Raw genomic sequence first — 15,909 nt, 5'->3', positions numbered from 1 at the left:
TTGAGCACATCAATAAAAATCTATTGTTTTCAAAATTCTATTTAATTTTTTTTCCTTTTTTTTAACGTGTATGTGGATGTAAGTTTCTGTTATTTAGTGAGTGAGGTGAGATTAGATTCAGGAGAGATTCTTTTTTTTATTTTTATCTAAAAATCATCGTTCGTATATATATATATATATATATATATATATATATGAATGAATAAGTAAATTCATCAAAATATGTATGTATATACCGTTAACCTGTTAATCAAACAGAATAATTTTTTTTCTTCTTTTCATTTTCCTTTTTTCGTTTTTTCAGCAACTTTTGACTTTTTCTCTTTTATGGCGATATAAGTTTTTCATAATTTGGCCCGTTTTAAAGATTGCGGTATGTAACGGTAAAATCTTCTTAATCATAAACATTAGCTGAGCACACACGAGTATATTTATAATTGTTATATTCTTTAGTCATTCGCCAAATTATTGTCGATGATCACTTGTATGATGCGTAAGCATTCTCTTTGTCGAGCTGCGGTATTATCAACCAACTGTTCTATAAATTGGCTAGAATCGATGGTCGTATTGGGCGGTACATCTTGCGTACACGATATGTACTTGTTAAATATTTCCGTGTTAAGGGAAGTTGAACGATAGCTTTCGTCCTGTTGCAGCATTTTATTAAGTGTTTGGGCCGATGATAAAAGTTTCCCTTTAGTCTTTTGATAGGCGTGCAGTTCTTGCAAGCTGGCATAATCCTCACTGGACAAATCAATGGTGTTTGGTCCGTTTTTCTGTTCAGGTGGCTTAATGGCCTTCTTTGAAAGTGCTATATGATTTTTACGTTCCGACACAAAGTTGCCTAATAAGTAACCTAAAAACCGCAAGGCAATAATGTTGTTAATCATTATTATGTCTAACTTAAATACACATATAAGCTGTCTTCATTTGGGCGCCATCTTTGGGTTTGCTTTCTTTTTTTTTGAGGTTATTTGATAACATTTGCTTTAACTTAATTGCTGACAGAGAGAAATCATTTCTCACAAAAAAATCCTTACTATTTTCAGAAAGTGCCACCCGTTAAACCGTTAAACGATGTTTGTTGAAATTTCATGCCATTTCAATCATTCGGCTACGAGCGGTTCTATTAACGCTAGTATTATTATTTTGAAAACAATGAAAAAAGTCGAAATTCGTGAGTTGATCAAACATTGCCATATGGTCTATTGGTTAGGATATCCGGCAAATACCAGGAAGAACCACTATTTTACCTTATACTATTTCAAAATTTATCGAATACGTAGAAGGGCGCATACGGCACACGAATAACTTCCCAAAGACTAATTGGAGATGATAACTTATATATCTGTTTGTTGGCCACTCTACTCCGTCGAAAGTAATAATTTGTATAGGAACACCGCTAATAAGCAGTAAAGGTTCGTAAACCACCATAAAATATCAAAAGATTAAATATTAAATATTCGATAATTGAAAAACGAAGTTGTAGAAAAGCTAACCTCCTACAGATATCAAAGAGAAGTGGACTTGCAATTTTGCATGAAAATGCAAAGAAACTTGTGTTCCACATGTATATCGCATTTAACTATGATTGAAAAAAAAACTGCTCTTTAACTATGGCAAGTAATAATAGCTTACGGGTTCACCGGCTACAGCCGGCTGGGTGAAAAGCAATTGCTAAATGCTATACAAAGCACAACAATCCGCCGGCAAAGTTTTTCATGCGTATATTTCTTCTTCCTTTTGGGCTTTTTTTACAATTCAGCAAATCAACAACAGATGATTCATTGCGGTTCAGATGTGACTATTTAGCGGGAAAGGTGGACACTTTCTCGTTATCCTTTCATGAAATCACGAGAATTTTACTGTAAGTTTGAATCTGTGCGCGAATAGGGGAAATGTATAAAATATTGATATTAATAATAAATAAAATACGACATTGAAGTATCTAGTTATTAGCAAAAAAACTCAACGAGGTTCGCCCTTAAATGAAAAACTTTAATATGCGTATATAAAAACATTTCACATACTCACCTGAAATCAATGTAAAAAAGGCTATTGTCAATATTAAAGTGACACAAGTTCGCTTCGTTACATATTCCCGATATTCTGTGGAATTATTGGCTCGCACTGCTGTCTCATAACTCAGTACTTGATGCATGATTCGTGCAGTTTGCTCATTTAATTCATTTACATAAAATTATTAGTGTGTTTATGTCTATCGGTATTCAGTTCTTGTTTCATTTATACATAGCTATGGTATGGAATGCGTTTAAATATATGCACATATACATATTTGATCTATGCATCCTTTAAGTCATATGCTGTTCGGGTAAATTCAGTTATTGCACATCATTAAGATCAGGTATGAAGTCTTTATAGGAAGTTTTACTAGAATGGAACTGTAATCGAAGCGAATGAAAAAGCAAATCTAATTTAGTTAATAGAATCAAAATGTATACAAATAAATGAGATGAGAGAGAGAGAGAGAAAACGTTATATATATATATATTATGTGATGGAAAAATTAATAATTCTTACGTCGTATGTTATATCACATATTTTTTGATAGTTTTGATGTAATTAAAATTAAAACTAAATGAAATCTTGTTTAGCTGCAAAAATTTACTTCCAAACTGAGCAGCCATCAATAAGCGACGCGACTAGATCTGCTTACTATGGATAGCTCTGAGTATTTCTAAAGTATATTGATGCGCGACCTATGACTAGCTTAAGCTTTTGAAGACTGCGAAAGTTTACTAACCTCAAAATTTCTTTAAATAAGTAAAAAAGTGGAATTCAACTTTATTTCTTAGGCAAGACTGAGTGCTTCGCACTTTATCTTATCTCAACCTATCGTTCATGCATCCAATTCAGAAGAGTCTCGTTATTTTTAAAACGAATCTGTCGAATATGTTGACGATGACACTTTACGGTCTTCGTTTTCTTTGCTGATTGGTATTCCTATCCAGCCTTTAGGCTAGTCTATCTATTTTTCTCATGTTCTTACACAAGTGTAGATGTAGAAAATGAACTTTCTTAAAAACTTTCCTTTGCTTTTACTTTTTCCAGCAGTGTACATATAATTTTCATCTGTATGTTTGATTCTGATTAGTTTGTCTTTGTTTATTTATTTATTTATTTATTTACTTTTTTCACATTCATGTTTGTTACATTTTTCGGTTATATAATCGAAATATTTATTCATGTATAACGCATCGTATTCGCGACGTACCTAATATGCAATATGATGCTTAATGACCTGAGATCTGACAGAGTAAAAAGGTAAGAATTGGTAGCGCCAGAACATTCCAATGCAAACGAATGGGCAGACAGTTTGTTACATTCTAAGTATACTGAAGTTAACTTAAGATAGAATTTAGCATAACAACAGTAAGGATAAGTCTGCGTTAAGTAATTACATATACATACTATTTAGGTTTAAGCCAGCTTGCTACAAATTGAAAGCATCTGTGTTGCAAAGGCAAAGGCTTGAATTAGCGGACCGATGATTGTTTCTACCATATGTAATCATTTTTAATTGGTCACATCAACTACATCGTGCGTAGCTATTCCCTTTTAGTTTCGTACAATTATGTATATCAAGTTCCCCGAGTGATAAAATCAGTATTTTGTGTTTCTAAATACTTTTAGTTGCCATATCAAATTCAAATTTTATTTGTTTTTGTTTTAAAGTTGTTTACGTTATTTTCCATGAAAATAAGTTTAGTGACGAAATTTAAATTTGATTCACTGTGTATATGAATAATTACTATTCTAACATCACATATATATATCGCGGAATAATACATAGTAAATAAATTATATGCATGTTATTAAATGCTAGTTTTCGCCAAGTTAAATAACGAATCACGGTTTCATATATTTTTTCACACTTAAAAACCACTAAACGGACACGTAAACATATCTGTATCTCAGTATTCACAAACAGACAGCAGGAGGTGCAACATTTTCGTTATAAATTGTTAATTTATATGCATTTAAATTTAAATCCATATTGTGGTCGCATTATCAACCAGCATATAACTGCGCTAAGAAGCGATTATTATAGTACCTTGTTGACATAGAAGCACGTACGTGTAAACCATAATTATAATATAAATGCATATAAAGAGGATATCACAACTGATAGAGAGACTCAACTAAATCCAAAATTACTTTTAGCTAAGTGAAGCTTTTAAAGTGAATTAAAGCCATTTAATGTTCTATCACTTCTACGTGAGACCTAAAACAGGACAAAACTTAATTTTCAAAACGAGAACGTACGAGTTCAATGATAATTAAAACTACTATTCATTCAGGTGATTTTTGAATGCATGAAAATTGACTGAAAAAACACCTAAGAACTATAGCACTTCCTGAGAATCCTTATATGCAGTGATGTTCAAAAATAAGCTAAAATCGATTAGGTTGATTTCTTTACTAATTCTCATCGTGAATCATGGATAAAATCGATCCCGTTTGGTACAACACAGAGTGATACTAACACTTCTCTAAATTAGTTAGAGAAGGGTTGATTATGGGCCGAAAATTTTGGAACTTTATGTATGGGTAACCATTGCGAAAGCTGCGTTAAAAATGTAACGACTTGCTCTTCAATTTCATTGTCTTATTTTATTTGCATACAGAAGTATACAAAATAATTACTATAATTTTTTTTTAATATATACAATAAATATACACAATAGCGCCAAAGAGAAGATACTTATATATATGATAATGTATATTAGCCTTTCTGGGTTCTCTGAGTTTTAACATTAAAACCGCCTTTGCTTATACCACACATTACGCGTATCTACACTTTTTTTTTATTAATTTTTTGTATGTATATTGTCCATGTTGTTGGTTAAAACATGCAATTTTTTTGTCGTAGACATGATTTACTTAAGGTCAACAAAGTGTACATTTAACTGATAAAGGATAAAATAATTTATAGTTCTATACTTGAACGCATTGTAAATACATTGTTTATTGTGAGTATGTGGAGCACTATCACATGATTATCCAGATAATCTAAAAAGTGTTATACACTTCTAATAAAAGCTATAGCTTTAATTAAAACTAAACGTTACTATGTATGGAAATAGGTAGATGGAATGAAATGAATACATAAGTGGATCAATATATATTGCTGCCTCATATAATAGTGGTTGCATTAATTTTACAATAGCTATACTTTAACGCACACGCATCCTTTTATACATAAAATCATCACTTGCATTTATAAAAGTAATAAAATAGAAGAAGAAACTCTAATAGAAACTATATCGTCACATTTCTATAAATAGCATGAATGAAATAATATAAAAAAACCTCTTCATAGTGTATCAGCAAGCGTAAATATGTATATATATATACTAATACATATTGATACAACGGAAAACCTGAGAAAAAAATCTAAAAGAGCCATTTCTAAAAATAAACATCAATATCAAGTTATTTTATGACATATTGGTTTAAAAATCAATATAAGTAAAATTGCAAAATATTTAAACATTTCTTTAAATTGCAATAAAGTAAGTAAAAAACCTTCGCCTTGTTCGCAATGAAATACCTAACCTATCAAGTAGAAGTATAAGTACAAATTGGATAGAGAATGCACAGCTATGTTATTCTAGCAAGAGTGTTGTACATCCGCAGCCTCAAACATTTTCGAAAAGTTTCTACTAATACTATTCATCTCTATTAGGTTTAGTATAACTATATTATTAAGCTTTTATGCGAAATGTTAGGTAAATATTTTTTGTAGTGACTACTACATAATTGCTTTGATATTTACATTTTTCAAGTTTTGAATTTGTTTAAGCTTTTTTATACGTTCAGGGTATCTCTTCCGCACATTTAATTTTTTGGTATAAACTAAGATTATAGGAGTCAAGTCTCAATTTTCTCGATATTTTCAATCACGAAGTTGTAACAGCGACTAAAGATGGATGAAATTTATTCATCGAGCAAGGCTTTTCTGGATGTGCATGTGCAACTAAGTTCCTAGCTAACAGTATGTGTAATCCTCAGACAAGTCTGAAGTTGTGTTCCTTATTGGAGGAATATCTGTCAAGAAATAATCAGTCCTGACAGGACCAATAATATCGCAATGCAAATGCAGCAAAGATATTGCGTTTTGTTACGCTTTTGGGCGAAACTTTGATTTTCTATTGTAGCCTGAAAGAAAGTGCAGCGAAAACTTGCCGGTTTCCTCACCAAATCTACGACAGCGAGGCTGTCGATCGATAACTGTCCGTCCGATGCTGAGAATAAGGAAAGCTACGAAAGACCAAAAACAATTGACCGTCTGCTAGCGTGATTGGATGCTGATGATGGGCAAACGCAAGATCACCTGCGGAGACTGTAAAAGTGACTCGGAAAAATATGTGTGTAACAGAAAATAAATACATTTAACCAATTAGTCAAAGTCACACACGTTTGTGTAACAAACTAATATATTATATTAGTTTAATTATAAGGTCGTATGTTTGAAAGAAGAAAGGGATGAAAATGCATGCAGGTGGCTACGCTATGGTGATTGCATGCAAAGTGCAAAGTGCGAGTAAATTTCAGAAGCAAAATATTTGGGAGGACTTAGCGGACAAGAAGATTATATCGGATTGTAGTGTGTAGATTAGACGACAAGACGAAAACGCTTGCAACGTACTTACTACGTTGCTTCTGCGCTGCTTCTCGTAACGAACGTTTTCTTGTCAGTTTACGAAACGTTTTTAATTGAAATGAAAAATGTGGATACATATAAAAACACGACTTCCTATTGATAGTATAAATAGCATAATCGCTTACTAAAAATAAGTGAATAGAGAGAAGAGATTTTTCTTTTTTATTTAATTTCTGCATTTTTTTTCTTTTTTAGTTACTAGAGATACGTTAAAGAATATCAAATTTCAATAACACGGATGGATGGACAAAATCAATACATTTAAATCGTTATACAAGTCCTTACACTTTATAAAGGGTTTTACAAATTTGCCCTGAATGTTAAAAATACACAGGGATGACATCAATCCAACCCAACACCAATGAATATACGAAAGTTTATTGTTTTCAATGTCAAAAACGCTTAGATTATTACTGTATACTATATACTAAATATATATATATATGTAATACAAACACAGATTTACGATTATTTCTCACAACTGGTCTTTGAAAAGGAGGAAATTATGTTACTCTTTTTTCAAGCTTGAAAAATTTTGTCTACGTTAACATAAAAAGCAAAGCTTACTAATAATCTTTTTATGAGCAACATCACAGAGAGGTCGCAAGTGTTCAGGCAGTCACAAGCATTTTGTTATTTATCGTGTTTTTCTTTTTGGGGGGGAACTTGACAACTTTTTTTTTTACAAAAAAAAAAAATTGATATCGAAAAGTGTTATCGTCATAGTGCGATATATATCATATTTGCTACAAAGTTATAAACACTGCGACAAGAAAACACATGGTTTCCGCTTATGACTAGCGAACGGTTAAAACGTCTAGAATACGGCTGTAATTTTATTATCCCCTTATGGAAGAGCATAACGAACTTGGTGATCATAGTACGCTTATCTTCCTTTTAAAGTCGATCCAATTATATTCATCGGATGTGCTTGCTGTCGAAAATAGTATAATTCGCAGTGAAGCTCTCTGTAGGAAGTTATCTATACCGATGCGATGTGCAGACACTTTAAGTACACAGAATATTTGCAAAAAACCGATATGTTTTTCTCTTTTCATTTTTGTTCATTACGCTTGATGAGACCGGAAATACCGATGAGTTTTTTTCTGTCTTTGATATAAATTACTGAGTCTAGTAATTTCGCCAGTTTATTTGCAACACTTTGATATTTGCATTGGATATTAAATATAGGACCATCCAGCTTTGATATTTTGTCCGCATAAATAGACGAGAAGATAAGTATTGCGACTACCAAACCAGTGTTCATGGGTTCAAACCACACCCCGGTAGAGCAGATTTGGTCGTAGCCGTAGGATATTTGGTCGTGCTCAACGGGTCATGCATAATCATTTACCGATCGATGTAGGTTCACATCAACTAGTTTGCGTCCACTGCCTATTTCTTTCCCTTCCCTTACTTCTTTTCGACTGATACCATGTTGCAGGTATACGCGACCCAAAAAAAAAAAAAAAAAAAAAATTTGTACTCCTTGAAATACAAAACTCCCGTCTAAGAACTGAAAATAGACGCTTCCATATCCTATATCGAAGAAAAGAAGAAGAAAAAAAGAAAAGAAACCGACAGTTGTGGGAAGAGAGACTTTATTAAATTGCTTCTCTTATTCACGCTGTAAGCCACAGATGATCCATACATTGATTTATGTTTTCATTCGTCGCAAGCTCTTTAAAAATTTGATGTAACTTTCACCTTTGGTATATGATGATGCACTATCCACACAATTTTATCATTTATTTACCTTCGTTGATAGGTGGCCTTGATTTACCCAAATTAAACAGATTTGTTCATGGTTTCATGTAAATATTTATATCAATGCATATGTAAAATTAATGATCATTTACCATGACAATAACAAAAATTCAAAACAGTATCGTTTGAGTGTTCTTCCATAGAAAGCAATTTAAAAATAATTCAATTTATTTGCAAAGTTTACATAACAATTCATAATAACAATTACCTTAGTGCTAGTGCATTGATGGTCAGAATTATATGAAACTAATGTAATAGAAATGCATGCATGGCTATTAGAAACCCAATGACAAGGTTCGTATACTTTCAATTTGATTAATGTGCGTATTCACCTAAAAGTAACAATTATACGTAAAATTTTATGCATATGGGAAAAAGGAGGAGAAACTTTTGAATAATAGCACTGGACCTGCTCAATTATTTTCATCCCTTTCTCGAGTATTATTGAAAAATTGCACACAGTATATAGCATAGTAAGCAAAAAAATGCAAATTGGAAAAGGGAAACAAAACTTGTGGAAGTTGCTATAGAAACTTTTTTTACAATTTCTTGTTTAAAGGCAAAAATGAAAAACCATGTATGAGAGATTTTAGCAGGAATACAAAATTGACTAAATATCCGATACGATTGTTCATATTTTCATCATGGGGCATATGGGTGTGTGTGTGTGTGTGTGTTTCAGTCTCTCGATTTTTATTATGCATATAGAGTAACGTAATAAAAAAGTATTTCCCTAAAATATATTTATTTATACGTGAAATAACTCATGCGTGAAGCTTATCCAGTCCACTTTCTAAATATAAACATCCTTTATAATGGTCTTACGATATGTATTGGCTAAGAAAATGCCTGATTAAAGGAAAAACATCTCTCTTTCTCATCATATTTCTTTTAAATTCATGATTGGCGTTATCAGGCAAACGTCAGTTCGCCATAATGGTTGGTTGAAATATTGCGGATAAATTGTTTTCGGAGCATGGAAGAGATATGATGGGAGCTATTCTCCCATTGTCTGTTGTATGCAAGAAAAATTTTGCAATAAATTTTAAAGTGTAAGCTTAAAATGCCATAGGGTTTTAGTAACTGCACAACAACTTATTAAAAAGCAAAACAATAACAACAGCAAATAAATGGCATACGTAAGACTAATTTTTTTCTCGTTATTTTATTGGCATAAAATTAAGCAAAAAAAAAAAACGAGATATAAATACACACAGGATTAGATGGCAAGCAAACATAATTAATAGGCTATAAGAAAGCAAATATAATTAATTCGCCACCGCTCAAGGTTGAGGAATCGATTATGTAAGTGTTTCCATTGATATGTGCATCCGGACGAAAGTCCTATAGATACCATATATATATGCTTATCGAGGACTTAGTTCTCCATTTCTGTTCATCCAAGCATATCGCCGTCCAATTATTGTATTTTCCCCTTAGGAGAATAACAAACGCAAAAATTGGCATAAAAAGCTAAAATGTGAGGCATACGTTTTTAATTGAGCATACGAATCAGACGTGACAGTGAGATTCTTGCGCCAATAATCTCGTTTAGAATATGCAATAAACTATAATTCCATTTTTTCCTATTCGCAGCAGACAATAATCGAACATTCACGGCAAATATATATCTAAATCATTCAAATATTCAACGCATTGAAGAACGAAATTTGCCTGAAAGCTTCGTCACAACAAAATATAATCTTTTGCTTAAAAATGAAACATAAAGGAAAATCCACTGCCAAAATTATTTAAGGCCATTGAAAAAGTTAGCATAAAGTAAATTCGAATCGACCAACTGACCCGCCGATGATTAAGAAATATTTGACAATCTTTATGTATGGATCAACTTTGCCCTTAGTTGTTCTTTCATGCTTGTTATCGTTCTACACAAATATTCTATTGCAAGCACAATAGATAGGCAGCCAAAAGCATAGCAAATGTCCTTACGGTAGACTAGTGTATGTTTCAACCAACATTTTATTTGGCATTTAAAACATTATATGCATATGCACATCAATATCATGTGTGGGCGGAAGTTCTGAAAAGTTATAATCGTATTGATTGAATATTACCACATGTAATGTGCTTGTGTATGTGAGTACAATTATAATTACATTTCCAATTCAATCAATGTTGTAAGCACAATACTATGTTGGTTTTACTGGTTTGTGGTTATTGGCAACTAATCTTAGAATTTATTGACATACGTTGACAGTCCCTTGAGTATTGATCATTATTGAGGTTATGTTATCGAACTTGTCAAGGGAATGAGAAAATATGAAAGAAATTTTGTCACTGTCTATTTATACATTTAAATATTTATTTGTATGATATTGGAATTGTTCAATTGCTAGAGTAGATGATTTGATTGTGTTATTACACAACTGCTAAAAGGAATGATTTTAAGAATTTTTCCATTTTGGTCTTATTCTACATTTATAGTATACGTGTTACAGACCCTTTGATACATATATGTTTTCGATCAGCGAGAACTTTTAATTCGAGAAAAGAGAAAATTATTTTAGACTTATTTAGACAAAATGAAGGTCGCTTCAAATCCCCAAACACGTGCCATGATGAACTAGCTAAGTCAGCAGTTAAATAAAAGGCTTATGAAGTTTGACAGTTGCTAAATGAATATATATGTATACATCCTCAATATCGTCAGCAAGAAAAGACCGATAGACAAAGGTCAAATGTGCATTTAACTAAGGCCAGTCTATACCCTACCCAACCTATGGTCGATTGTATTACACTAAAAATGCCATTAGTCCATCTGTCTATCCCTTGTTGCAGCCAAAATTGATATAAAAAACCTGAACGCGAGCATACATGAGCGTACCAGAAATTTTATATTCTGATGGATAAGCATAATTTGTATTAATGCAAAAATGATGAGTTTATTTTGATTGGTAGTTAAATGATTTTTGAAATTTTCTACAACTTCGACTATGTATGCGATTTCATCGAATACAAATTCGAATCGTTTCACACGACTCTCCACGATTTTGTTTAGATTTTTCCATTTCTCCTTGAATTACTAAACGACAGATAATACTCATTTTGTCGTTTCGTTTGCAACCAGCCAGTTGTAAGCGTCAAAGAACCTGCTTTATTGTTATTATACATATTCGGGGCCGCAAATTTCGCGAAATAAAACAAGTAATAATATTGGACTGTGACCGAAACTTTTATAGCACTCGGTCCTTTGTTAAAAAAAAAAAGCTTTTTTTTTTTTTAATTTCTAAAGTCCATAATACTGAGTGAGTGTTTTAGCCCATTTTTGTTCAGAAATTGTAGGATCCTCCCTAGAATATATGTGGAGGCTTTGGAATGAGAGACTTTTTCTCAGCAATTATACAGACCGACATGCTTTAATCGATTGAGGAGCTTAATTCTAATCCCGAAAATATATGTACATTAAGGATTCCTGAAGGTTTCGTCTGCTTCAAATGTTTTGGCTTAAATGAATATGTTATCCTCCTCACCCCCCTCTTCCGACAGTAATTGATAAAAGAAATATGTAGAAATGGCCTTTAAAGACCTTAAAAATTAGATATATATGCGAGGATAAGCGGAAGCATCGTAAAACCTTGTCTGCGTTTATTTATAGTTTACGAAACGATATGCTACATATGCCAAACGATTGGTGCGCTTATCAATCTATCTTCAAAAATGTCCACGTAAACCAGAGAAAAAAAAAACAGAACAATACACACATTAAAAAAGGATCTCTTGATAAACATTAAAAAGCTGATTGACCAACGTATACGTGGGCTTTACTACTTTATCGTTATATTGCAATGAAAAGATGAGCATATAAGGATCGAAACAACTTGACAACTGTAAGTTCTCTTTCATTCGATTTCCAATGATGGGCATTTGTTTTGCACATTTAACGAGAAATATATATTTCCAAAAATTAATTAATTTAGCATTTTTTAAAAGTTTTGTCTGTCCATTTTCACATATATATATTTTTTTTTTATTTAACTGCACTTGCGAAGCTCTCAATTTAAAAAAATAAATAAAAATAAAAATAAAAAAATTTCACACAAACAGTTTACTTAAAAACCCATTCTTTAACTTAATTGTATCCAAGTAGAACGCATTGTTATTAAAATTAACCGGCATCCATTAAAAATTCGCGATATCCTTACGTAACATTATGAAAATGTAGCATTAAATTATTGCAATTTTTAGCTTACTGTACAACTGTTTGATATAACAAACGACCGAATTTGCATGCTTCAGTGAAAACGAACCTAAAGAGATATAGTAGTTTTACAAAAAAAAAAAAAAAAAAAAAATTGTGTACTCAGCACCCAGAAATTTAGTTGATGTGAATGAAAAGGAATTTATCATTACAACTAACAAGAACGACATTTTTTATAACGCATAATACAAGCAGCATAGCAAACAATAGTTCGTTACACGGGGAAAAGGATAAGTAACGTACATACAAAGCATACGGATTTTAATCATGTCAACCATGCATTTTGTGATCTTTTGTCTTGGAAAAATTGCAATAAAATTTTTGTTCTGCTTTTTTTTTTTATTAATTTTTTTTTTTTGTTTCAGTTTAAAACTTTTTTTCTTTTGCAGTTTTCTTTTCTTTTCATTTTTTCTTGTTTTTATTTTTTTTTTTTTTTTGCTTACACTTAGGGACTAGTCAATGAACTTGGTTTTATCCTTTTGTAGAGCAGTTAAGGTAAATGCAGCCATTGGAAGAAAAGCGAAGCAAAATGAAAAAAAAAAAAAATTTATATGTATATATGTAAATATATATATACAAAAAAAAAAAAAAGAAATACTTTCACTTACAAAGTAGTCATTTTTATTTCATCGTTAATTCTATTCATTTACACGGGTTAGTGGGTAAACGGGCCTCACATACATCTCCAAACGCATTCATACACATACACACACACTCATATGAATCGTTTTATCCACTTGTGTTTTATTCGAATATATATATATATATATATAAAAGTTTTTGGAGAAAAATGTGTTTTCTTCTTTTTTGAATTTATCCGTTTTCGCTCTTTCTATAAGTAACTTTGCAATTTAAGTAATTTTTAATATTAACTCTTAATTCAAAAAAAAAAAAAACAAATATGTAAATACGTATACGCACATCTATATAAAAATTTGATTACAACTTAGTTATGTATGGAAAGCAAACCTATTTCTGGCCCGTTAATGCGTTTTAATTTCGTCTTGTAGTTCTACGGTACTCATTGAATACTAAATGTTGTTGCATACTTTCGGGAGACTTTAAAGTTTTTATTATAAATGCAAACCGTGCATATAGTGGTGAATAAAAAATCTCTGCTCTCATTATATGTACGTGTGGTGAATAAAGATTTAATATAAGAGAGAAAGAGTAATGAATGACTTGTCTATATGAATAGAAGACACGGATGAGCTTATGCTCCTTGTGTATATAAAAATCATAGTATTTACTTTAGCTACTAGCAAAATTTATACACACATTTTCATGAATGTGTGTATAAATTTTTTTTTTTTTTTTCATATATAACCAACATGATTTACGACTATTGTTATTTAAGGTTTTAAAACTCATTGGTAGTTTTCTTTTGATATTTCCTGCAAATTTAATCTCCTTGTTGAAGTTTATTGTATTTTCTACCTTTTGATGTCTTATTAACAACAAGAATCGGCTTAAACATTTTATTAGGTGTTACAGTTTATAAACAATACCATCAACAATATCAAATAACCATAAATGCATTAAGGGAGTGTGATAGTTAACATATAAAGAAACTTTATACTTTAATACGCGGACGTACAAGCATGATTTTTAAAAAAGTTAAAGAATCTACATGTGTATGTTTTGTGCAATGCATTTTAACCATAAGGAAAAATCTCAAAGGTTGGCTTACAATGAAAATGAATTGTGTGTGTGTGTGTGTGTGTGTGTGTGTTTTTTTTTTTTTTTCTCTATAAGGATCCGGAAGAAAACCTGAATCGTTTAAAATTATGTCAAAAGCATTGAAAACGTTTTGCAAATGCAATATGAAAAATTTTTCTGCCTTTGCAAACAAAAATGTCTTTGATATTAATGAGATTTTGTTCTCATTCATTGCGCTAGGTGCCGGCCTCGGAGCTCAAGTGTTACTCTCGTTATTAGCTTAACACGTTATGACAGAGTTTAGATACTTTGCTTGATGTTTCATTGACATATGACGCTATGTATGTGTGTGTGTGTGTGTGTGTACGAAAAAAATTCTTTCTTTTTTAGACAATTTATCGCTAGAGGAAATTAACTGAGAGATCTCAGTTTGAAGATTTATGAAAAATTTTGCCAACGTATTTTCAATACAGATAACCACAATGTAGGCCATTGAGTTTGAAGCAATAATGAAAGAGAAAAGTGCCGATCGTTAATTAATTTAAAGTTCAAAGGGCATATACATTTTTCAATAATATGATCTTATGTTATAAAGAGAGGGTGGATATATTTAGATAAATGCGCATACCATATATATATGTATATATACCCAGGCTGGCGTAGGTTATACGTATGGTTTATCTTTAATGAAAATGGAGAGGTTGAGCATAATTTCAAGAAATTCATTAACAACAGATGTTTGGATGTTTGGTTCAAGATCAATAGGAATATATGGAATATGTGGGATGTGAATACTCACCGCCTATCACACCAAAAACCAATATTTCCCACCTACACGTACATGGCGATTAAATGGCTTCTGTTTTAAGATTCAAATTTAGACCAGCAATTTACGGACTGCAGGACCCGCTAAAGGCATCTGGCCGCCATATTGCCAATTTTTTAATATTTTTCAAAGACAATTGTTTTCACATTCCCCCTTATAAACTTATGTGGCTCAAATAAAAGCGGGCAACTTTAAACAAAGGTTACTTTCAAGTCAAGAATGCATTAACTCGGCGATGTGCATTAACTGCACACACCTTCTTCTCTCCCTGCTCGGTATTATTATGTATAATTAAAAATAATAATTGTAATTACATTTGTAATTATATTGCATAAAGAAAAATGTCACATTTTTTTTTTTTTTCATATACTGTATTGTATCAGATGCTAAGATGTGAACAGAAGTGGGTAAAGAAAAATTGTCAAAGCAAAATTCTCTATTCGTTTATCTTTGAAGTTTATTTCTAACGCACTTGGCGGCAATGCAATGCAATGTTTTCTTTTACGCTTTCGTGACAAGGCAAATAGACAGTTAAATATTAAAGTTTAAAAAATCTTATATAAAATTCTCGTCTCATTACATTATCAAAATGCAGCAAACACCTTTTAAGTTTTAAAAAACTAATTTAAGCGTGAACTAGATTTTTCTAAATTGTAGCAAATAACATCGTCTTTAGTTTTTGTTTATTTGATGCAATAGTTTTGCAAACAAACTTTTGAAAAGTAAAGCAAAAACTTGTTAGAAACTTTT

At 31.5% G+C, this 15,909-nt stretch overlaps 2 protein-coding genes across 2 annotated transcripts in view; both read right to left on the bottom strand.

The window, feature by feature from the left end:
- Window positions 1-279: 279 nt before the first annotated feature.
- LOC119634354 lies at window positions 280-2,174 on the bottom strand. Its single transcript, XM_038028442.1, has 2 exons — window positions 2,035-2,174; window positions 280-856 (listed from the first exon to the last, which is right to left on the bottom strand). Exons 1-2 carry the CDS (start codon window positions 2,159-2,161, stop codon window positions 450-452), a joined length of 534 nt encoding a protein of 177 aa, XP_037884370.1. The 5' UTR covers window positions 2,162-2,174; the 3' UTR covers window positions 280-449.
- A 159-nt stretch (window positions 2,175-2,333) lies between these two features.
- Window positions 2,334-15,909, bottom strand: part of LOC119634352 — a 53,561-nt gene continuing 39,985 nt past the window's right edge. Inside the window, exon 11 of the mRNA XM_038028440.1 lies at window positions 2,334-2,402. The gene's annotated coding sequence lies outside the window, so the exon portion shown is untranslated. The remainder of the gene's footprint in view (window positions 2,403-15,909) is intronic.

This window comes from Glossina fuscipes, unplaced genomic scaffold (genome assembly GCF_014805625.2).
Source record: "Glossina fuscipes isolate IAEA_lab_2018 unplaced genomic scaffold, Yale_Gfus_2 3, whole genome shotgun sequence".
NCBI classification, from domain to species: domain Eukaryota; kingdom Metazoa; phylum Arthropoda; class Insecta; order Diptera; family Glossinidae; genus Glossina; species Glossina fuscipes.
The sequence above is the reverse complement of the archived record's forward strand: the minus strand, read 5'-3'. Positions and strand labels throughout refer to the sequence as shown.